The sequence below is a fragment of the Cyprinodon variegatus genome, unplaced genomic scaffold (assembly GCF_000732505.1).
Source record: "Cyprinodon variegatus isolate N-32 unplaced genomic scaffold, C_variegatus-1.0 Scaffold66, whole genome shotgun sequence".
Classification (NCBI taxonomy): Eukaryota; Metazoa; Chordata; class Actinopteri; order Cyprinodontiformes; family Cyprinodontidae; genus Cyprinodon; species Cyprinodon variegatus.
Window position 1 is genome coordinate 785,868 of NW_015150519.1, and position 9,832 is coordinate 795,699.

The window sequence follows — 9,832 nt, forward strand, 5'->3', positions numbered from 1 at the left end:
ATGTTCCTAACAGAGCACTTCGCTCTCAATCTGCAGGTTTACTAGTGGTTCCTAGAATTTCTAAAAGTAGAATGGGAGGCAGATCTTTTAGTTATAAGGCTCCCCTCCTGTGGCACCAACTACCAGTTTTAGTTCGTGACACAGATACTCTGTCTGCTTTTAATGCAAGGCTTAAAACTTTCCTTTTTGATAAATCTTCTAGTTAAAAACAGAGTGATATCTTCTTAGGCTCTTAGTGAGTATAGAGGTAGGTGGAGAATGAAAAAGGCCCGATCTGGTGGGGGAAAATTTCTGTCTGGACAGACGTTTCTTTTTGGCTCTACCTTGGCCCTACTGTGGCTCTAACTTTCTCATATCTCATCCAAAATAGTCAGTTATTCTGAGCAATTTTCTATATTTATGCTGCTATATGCTTAGGCTGTTGGAGGGCATAGGGAACACTTTTCCTCATTCTACTTCATTCTATCCGTATTCTCTCAATCTGCAGTATTTGTTAAGTTCCAATCATAACTTTGTTCTCTCTTCTTTTTCCTGTCATAGTAGCTTCATGTTTATAGATGTTGGCTTGGCCTGTTTTCCAGTGTAGTTCTGTTTCTCTTACTGTGACTATCTGTATGTGCTCTATTCATTCTCTGACGAGAATTAGTTTGGAGCTCATCTGCCTGGTTGTCTTTCTCCGACACGGCCGCCTGTGAAGCTGGTTGACAGTTGCCTTTTGTATCTCTGCTTCATTCTTTGTGTCTGCTTCCATGTCCTTGAACCGGTCAGCCTCAACAAATGGCCTCTCACAGACTGGTTCTGCTGGAGGTTTATTACTGTAAAAAGGGAGCTTTTCCTCTCAACTGTTGCTACATGCATGCTTGGTGTGAGGGATTGCTGAACAGTCTTCTACATAATGCATGCGTAAATCATCACTGCAAGCTAATCCAGGAGGAGCATATCTTGCAAGTCAATGACTGGATGCATTTAACTGTTTTTTCTTGACAGAAACGCTTAACCAGTCATACTGCTTTGTCTCAGCAAAGTGCCTTGAGATGACATGTGTTGTGAATTGGAGCTATATGAATAAACTCAGTTTTTCAAAAGCCCTTGGCCTCCAATTTAAGAGTTGAAGAGTTTGAGATTGGGTTACTGTTTTTTTCCATATCAAATGAAATTAAATATGAACACCACATTCATCCTTACCAGGTTTAACTGTGTCTGATATTAAGCACTTTGTTTTGTAAAATTTAGGTGTGATAAAATGAAAGAAATAAAAGAATATAGGTGTTACTAAATCTATGTTCTAAACCTATGAGGCAAAAGGCCAAAATTATAGTTGACTCTCACAAATAAATCCAACTCTGAAGTCAAAAGTTTAAAAAAATGTAACTGTAAGTTAGTTTACTCACAAACTTAGCGAACAAATAAACTTTACATGAAAAGATAAAAAGACATTAAAGTGAGAATGACTGTAAAAGAAGAAGGCCTGCTCAAAAATGAAATCTGTGTTTCCTGCTTGATTAATCTGTCAGCTGGAGTACTTGTGAAGATTATCCCTCTCAGAATGCAGGACTCTGACAGGACGAGAGGGTGGAGGATTAAATTTTGGTGAACAACAAAGTGAAGACGATGCTCAGAAGTTGCGCTCTGCTTTCATGCATTAAAACATGAACTACAATAAAGGGTGGAAGTGACACTGACAGATGACAGTGGTGAAGAGGTTGGGCTAGAAAACAGAGCTTTTTGCTTTAATCTGTCAGATAAAAGCATGAGGCATGAGCAGTCAATTGACTATCTTGATGGATGGTCAAAATGTATTATTACAGTACGGCATTCATCTTGGTGGCTTAAAAAGAAAAATGTTCAACAAAAGAACAATGATTGTAAAGAGTCTGACAAATAGTAAACGCCCAAAGGTTTAAGTTCTGTTAATCACTCAGAATGTGTTGCTTTTTGTTGTTTTTTTCTTGTGTGTTTGTTTACCGGTATTAAAGGAACTTATTTCTATTCTTTCTCTGTTTCCTTTTTTTCAACTCTTTAGTGACGGAAGTCTGTCCACTAAACAGATCGTTTTCCTGCAGAGACCAGTCATGAGTCGGAAGAAGAGGGAATCAAAGGTACAACTGATCAGACTTTTTTGTATTTGTAAGATTTCTGTAACCCCCTACGATCAAAGCAACCATCTTATTCCTTCCATAACTACATTAGATCAGTCTAGCGTCTATAAACCTTTTTGGTTAAAACATAAATACTCAGCTTTTGTCTCCTCCCTTTAACAGGAGTTGTGCTAACTGCATTATTGAAAGAGAAGATAAATTGATATATCAGCCAACTGAAAATGTTTTCCAGTGTTGGCATATCTTTTATTACATCAGTATCAGCTGATGCATGCATATATTCACTGATTCATCTGTGCAGCAGCCATGCCATGAGATCACATCAAAGTATTGCTGCTCCCTCCATTTTCTATATAATGCTATATATAGAGCAATACTGGCCTGAAGAATCGGCCCAAAAATTATTTATCAGCACATATCAATGTTCCATTAGATCGCTGTCAAATATATATATATATATATATATATATATATATATATATATTTGACAGCAATCAAAGACATAATTACTGGCATAATTGGTTCAGTAATTTTGTTACAGGCGTATGACAGAGGACCCCAGTCAGCAAAAATCACAATGTGCAAAGGTCAGCAAACAATATTCCAAAGTTTTATCACATTGCCAGCTTTTATTATGTTGACTGGAAGGGGTTGCGTTGTCTGTAATAATCCTAATTGTGCAAATCTATATACTGGTTGTCATGCGGGGCAACCAGTGACCTGTTGTCAGTTTTAGCAGTTTTGTGAGGTTACTGATCATTAAGTTTTTAGCTGCTAAAAGAGAAGGACTCTCATTTTATGCTAAGTTCATAATGAAACCTACTGTGTGATGGAGGTGAGGCAACAATGACAGCAAAGTTCAAGACAAGTGACATCATTCTCTGTGCCTCTCCTGTAATAACAGAACTCAGGAGAGTCAACATTAGTCATGCAATCCTCTGGAAAACCTGTCAGGTCCACTAACCTTTCATTAATTTTACATCCATAAAAACATCTCAGACTTCCAACTCTGCCCTAATTTGCTTGATCTTGAAAATCACAAAATAATATATCACAGCTGAATGAATCCAGGGCCAGGACGGCGCAACGCCCTATACTGTCAGGCCTTTCATTGTACCCAAACCCTCAACTCTGTTATTAATCAGCCCACTAAAATATGATCACATGAACATGTCTCTATATTTATTTACTACTATTTGTTTCTCTATAGATCATAGCCAAAGCTTTGGAGAGCTATTCCAGCTATTCTTTACAGACACATCTGTCTCTAAAGCTATAGTTTTCAGACCCATTTCCTACTAAAGGCTTGACTTCTAGTCCTTCTGTCCATTATTCACCATTTAAAACCAGGATCATTTTTGTTCAGCTGTAGTGCTGCAGGTGTTTTTTATATTTATGCAAATGAATACCTACAGTGACAAATTTAAGCCAGCATGTCCCTCTTTCAGATAAGAGGAATGCTTTAGCAACTGACATCCATTTGGTGTAAATGCTTTTGATCTGATACCAGACTATTCTGATAACATCAGATGCTTACCTGTTTCTGTACTGAAGGGAATCCATGTTAATATTTGATGTGACCTTTATATAAGGGTTAGAGTTGGGTTATGCAACAAAAAGTGCAGCCAAATAACTGAACACAGGCTTTACAGCTTACTGCTATAGTGAGGCAAACTTTCTTAAGTCTGATGTCACAGACTCAAATGTCCACAAAGGCTGTCTCACTGAAGACAGTCCTTGTTTTACCATCAGCCAAAATGGATGAGACCAGCCAGGTGTTTCTGCTTTTTTCACATATAGAAAATTAAAAATGTGCAAATATTTTTCGTTCAACAAAGAAAACAAGTTTGTGTCTGTGAAATGAAACTAAATAACTTTGTTTTTACAGAGATAAAAGGAACACAATAGGATTAAACAGCAGTGCATAAACATTTCTTAATGAGGAAGAGGAAGGGAATGTTATGGAATGTGCGCATTTTTTTTTACATTACTGTTTGCAAGAAGATATGCCATTTCATTAGGTTTTAGCCTGGTTGTTTGTTCAAACTGAGCTCCTCCAGGCCACCAATAATCACCCTACCCCCTCTCCATGGCCCCAATTTCCTGCTCGGTTTTGTTTAGACTAGCAAGTTATTTCAACCGCTATGTTGCATTCTTAATTAAGTCTGTGTGTACCGCTTTGTGACCGTAAGTGTTACATAACTAACACGATACAAATGTTACAGAAACTAATCTTCAAGACCCGAAGCAAGTCTAACAAGAACTGCATCAAAGATGTGGCTAAAAACAAGAAGAAGAACACAATAAATGAAAAGGAATCGGAAGAGCTCAAGATTGCTGATGACAAAGAAAAAGCTGGAAAGGAAGGGGATGTGACTGTGGGTGAAAACACAAATGCAGAACAGGTGGAAGCAGCGGGTGAGTCCAAGAAAGAGAGGAAGATAAAGTGTGAGGAAGATACAAAGGCTGATGCAGGGATGGTAATCAGCATTGAGAAAGTCATAAGCAAAGATGGACCAGACAAGAAAGAGGACAAAGGAGCAGAACACTGCACCGGAGTGAGAGAGGACAGAGCTCCATATGGAAAGGGATCAGAAGAAAACGGAGAGCCTTTGGGAAAGGAGGAGGTCGAGAAGGTCACTGAAACAGTTGCGACTGTCGAAACACAGAAGGAGACCAAAGAAAAGGAGCTTGAGGGCACTTCGAAAGTTGAATGTGTGATAGAAAATGGGATAGAGACAGATGAAGAAAAAGATGACAACAGAGAGAATAAGATCAAAACAGAAGAATCCGTGGAGGTTATCGCCAAGGAGACTGTGGCAGATCCAACGGACACAAACCTAAATCCAGTAGAGCCTCAGGAGTAGCACTATGTGGTTCAATTGGAGCTTTTTCCCCACCCTACCTCTTAAATTCCCAATTTTAAAAACTGGCTAAAATATTATCCTGAATCCAAATCGAAGGGGAGTTTGCTCCCCATTGCTGCAACATCCTTCAAACCCCATCTTTCATTACTGATTCCCCCCAAAACCTGCAACAGTGTAGCTAAATGAATGAAGATCATGGCATCAGTCCTACTGTATAACCACACCTACTGAATGTATTTAGAAAAGAGCAAATGTGTGTGGAACTACTGGATACACTGGATGGAGATAGACAGAGAACTCAGTCAGAATCAGAGAGAAAGTGATAAGATAAAAAGTCTAAAAAAGACTCGGACATGGTTCCTGTAAAAGCAGCAGTTAAACCAGAGCTGCTGACTTGTTTGTTCACCTACTACACACTTACTATAGTGTTCACTATAGAGGACTTTGGCCAGTGAGCTGTCACTCCTGCTTAAGAGCTTTACCTGCAGGTTTAAAAACATGAAATATAAAAGGAAATCTTATTAAAATATTTTCCTTTAGATTGAAAGCTAAATTCCATTCACCATGGTCTGAGATTTGGTTTTAATTTTTTTTTTTCATTATGCTATGTTTAACAATGAAAGGTGCCTCGACACTGCTTCATCTTTATCAACCCTAAAGGAACATTTTAGAACTCAGTAACTCAAACTTTTTATTTAGAGTCAGCTCAGATATAAGCAGTCTATACTTAAAGTTAGAGAAAATATATTTTGCCCATTTCTAGTGTGACCAGGTCTTTAAGCAGGCGAAAATTAGATGAAGTAATGTAGAGTATGACATCTCGAGGTAAAGGCATTTTTCTGGGTTTCTTTAGATATGTGGGGATTTCTTCACAAAAAAGCACCAGCGTGCTTCAAGAACCCTTTGAAACTGTGTCAAGACCCAAAGCTGCCTCCCTGAAGTTGAAGATACCATACAGTAAAGGGCAGACAGTTTGCAGAAAACGTCCTCCCTCTTAGTTTCTGATGCAGGATGCGAGGCAAATCCATAGGAGAGCGCTGGTAGAGGTGATGGGAAAGGCATTTGTTGCGACAGGCAATCCAAGGCAGGCTAAGGAGATCATTGTTTACGCTCAGCTCTAAGCCGTCAAGTGCTTCAAAGAGAGCCGATAATCACTCTTTGGTGTGGTGTGCTAAGCTTACCTTGCATACAGAATGTTCATAAGAATATTCCCAAGCTCAGTCAGACCGGGATGTAAAGTTCAGCTGAATGTTTGCACCTCAACGACAGGATCACTATTTAGGTTTACACTTTTTGCTTTACATACAGGGGAGAGGATTTCTGCGTAGAAACAAGGTTATGAAAGAGTGATCAGGGCTTGTCTTTGTTCGGTATGGAAGCCAGAAGTAAGGAGACTGTCAGACAAAGAAAGAGGTTATAATGAGAAGAAGGAGAAACTAAAGAGCCTGAAAGACTGAAGTACAAAAAGCAAATCGGCTAATTTAGAGACAACAGTCTTTTTCAACAGCAGCGCTTTCTTTCATTGCTTTTCCCCGACCTGTTAATGCACCTCTTACTGGACACAGTTTCTGACATTAACTGAGTCATAATGTGCTGTTTTGTGGCACAGTGTGTCTTTCCATTTTAGAGGTGGAACAAGAGGATATGTGAAGGCAGCGATTATGGAGCGGGGCTCTCTGCGGATCGCTAATGGATTTTGTCAGTGGGGGATCTTTCAGTAATCATGCATTTCTAATGGGGGGTCACTTGTTGGTGAGTTATTGACAACAAAACACCTCAGTATGTCAAGTTTCACGTTTAACAAGGATGTCATGGGGATCCATGTCCACTGGAGAGGACAGGATTCATTTAGAAAAGGACCCACATCTCATTTAATACCTGTTTTTTTAAACCGTTAGCATTTGGCTGATGAAAGTACCTGCTGACATCGTACAATTTGTCACAATTATCATTCTTGTGTTGTGATAATATATATATGTGGCTCAGAAAAGTATTTCTTCTCTGGAGAAGAAACTACACAATTTTAAGTGCTCTCCTGCCTCCAGTGAGATTCCTTTCAATGTAAAATGGCAAATGTTTTGTGTAGAGTAGAATATAAAACTGTGACCAGTTTAGCCTTATTACTATACTGTAAATGGCCCAGAATCTGCTTTAGATTTTTTTTTTCGCAGAATATTGGTGATTTAAATGTTATATGTTTGTTATGGTCAAACAGCAAAGTGTTTCTCCTGTTGGTGTTTGAGGATTTTATTCCTGGAGGTAAAAGTGATGGGTTCAAATGTTTGTCCATATCAACTTATTATGTTTTGTATTCATTTCTGACATCTCTTTATTATGAATGTTGCAAATTCAAGTGAAAAAGACTTCTTTGTTGCCTTTGCGTCTTCTGCTATAGCTTGCAAAATTGCTTTGCTGACTGGTGCTTTGAGCAACTTCCTCAGGGCTGATGTTGGCATTGAGTTGAGAGGTCGCCATAAGTGTGACCTCTGGAAACATATGCTCCTGTCCGGCTGCACTCCAATTTGAAGGAGACTGGAACTGTGAGTATAAGGTCACCTCTAATGGCAGCCAAGGTCAAAGGTTATGAGTGAGAATGGATTTTTCTCACTTGTACTAACAGACTGCAAGAGCACATCAAAGCTGATAATTAACCCTGATATTAAATGAATATACTTTGCATCGTTTTAAGCTGATTTAGGTTTATGACAAACCTTTGTTCCATTTATTCTAAATATAATACACATGAATTAGGGAGGAAAGACTTTGAGTTGTCCTTATCTTGCGTAACAAAATATAACATTGATGTAATGTTGCATCTCTCTAAATTAATATATGGTTATAAAGTTATTTTTGTTTTATTAATTCAGTTAATCTAAGTAAAACTTGTATGGATTTATTATCCACAGAGTAATTCTTTAAATGTTTTTGCTTTTAGTTCTGCTCTCCTTGATGATTATGGCCTAATAATCAATTAGTATATTACTGTAACTAAGAGCAATAACAAGATGTTTTTAGTACCATGTTTTACTTTTGGAAAAGTCCATGCATGTGGGTTAATGTAGCTATTTTTGCCTGAATTGCTGCTTTTTTCTTGCATTACAGCAGTGGGACAGCAGGAAGATCAGTGCAGTTCTGCTGAGATGATAAGGAAGCCTAAGTTTTAGGAGGTCTATTTTGATCAGTCAGGTGTCTAATATTCTTCCTCTCAGGAAAATCCTATAGATTTTCTGTGGGGCTCATGTTAGGTTACTTTGCTGCCCATATGAGCACAGTGGACACTGTGGTTCATCGGAGCAGATATCTGGTACTTTTGGAAGGGAAAGGAACAAATTCCTGCAGGAAAGTATAATCCCCATCTCCATACAGCTTGGCATTTCCTGACTTTGGTAAAGAAAAATATACTGAGCCAGCAACAGCAGGCAACAACCCTGAATCAACCTGACTGTAAAACTTTACATTGGACCTCAGTTAACTTGCATTCTGTATCTTTTCACTGTTCCTGTGGTCTCTGGAACATTTCCAGTCTGAATTTATACAGACTTGATTTAATTTATACAGCAAAGAGGGGCAATAAAAGCCAGAGATCACTGAAGAAGTCCGATTTGGCTTTTTCTTCTTTTTTTTTCATTCCGATATTATATCCAGATATACTTTTGGTACATATAATACAATTTAGATGCATGGTAAGAAGTTAATTTAACTATTTGATTCAGGTGTTCCAGAGACAACTCCAAACAAAGCAGGACACCAGACCCTTCAGATTAGATTTGAAAACTACTGGGATATAATGCAATATCTATATTTTCTGAGAAATAATGTTTTGTGTTTTCCTTAACTTCAATACTAGATCATCTCAAGAGACAGAAAGAAATGCTTAACATTACTCTGTGTATAATGAATCTATCCATGGTATCTTTTTATTATACTGTTATTATTGAGAATTAAATGGCTGTTAATTCGTCTCAGTGCTCCTGCCTTCTTTGGTTTTATGTGTCTAACAATCTTTGAGGCATGTCTAAAACATTCCCATTTGGCTTTCTGGGAGTAAGACAGACAAAATATCACTACCTAAGCAATATCTGGATGATAAATTACAATGAGATAAGCCTCTATGACATGACCGTCTTTCATTCCAACCTGGGCGGAGAACCCAGCACTGTTTCATTCGGTACCTGAGCCCTTCATGGTACCAGCTCTCCTCAAAATGCACTTACTCTATAGATTGCAGCACAGTCTAACTGCATAAATATGCTCAAGGAACTGAGGGTAATTGGATTTTTCCTTTTAATATGTTTGCTTAGTATTATGTTAACAGACAGGGAGAGAAAAGTGGGGCAGAATCCAACATTTAATCAGTTAAAAGACGTAAACCGTGTTAACTGCCATGTGAGAATAAAAAAGGAGCTTTGACTGCTGCTGGAGTCAAATATACATCTGTGCTGCCTCCACTTATAGTATTTGTGAGCTTGCTGTCTTATATCAGCATAAATGTCTCTGAGCCTGAGTAGTGGCGCTGGTGCAATCGCTCTTGGTAATGCTATCCAAAATGCTATGGTTCATTTCCTGTGTGCTACAATGATGTAAAATGGACAAAGTAGAAACAACAGAACATGACACAATAGAATGAAGTCACTTTTTTTTTTCTCCTGTGTTGTCACTTTAGCTTTGCTCACTGCCTCTGCTAAATTTATTTTTTTTTTCTCTGATGTATTATTTTATCACCTCAACTGCCATCATGAATGTTAAGTATCTTCGATCATGTGCTGTTGTCACTTGCGTTGATGTAGAAAAAGTGTTCTTTATCTTTCCTATTCTGGGTATGACAACATTCCTACTGTTCCTGACATCTGTACAATTTGTATATTA

At 38.2% G+C, this 9,832-nt stretch overlaps 1 protein-coding gene across 3 annotated transcripts in view; it reads left to right on the plus strand.

The window, feature by feature from the left end:
- The window catches only part of LOC107082988 (raftlin-like), a 159,992-nt gene extending 150,160 nt beyond the window's left edge, over positions 1–9,832 (plus strand). For all 3 annotated transcript variants that reach the window (XM_015371911.1, XM_015371914.1, XM_015371912.1), the window contains exons 9-10: positions 2,024–2,099; positions 4,325–9,832. In XM_015371911.1, the coding sequence (XP_015227397.1) occupies positions 2,024–2,099; positions 4,325–4,966 (718 nt within the window). In that variant the 3' untranslated portion in view covers positions 4,967–9,832. The remainder of the gene's footprint in view (positions 1–2,023; positions 2,100–4,324) is intronic.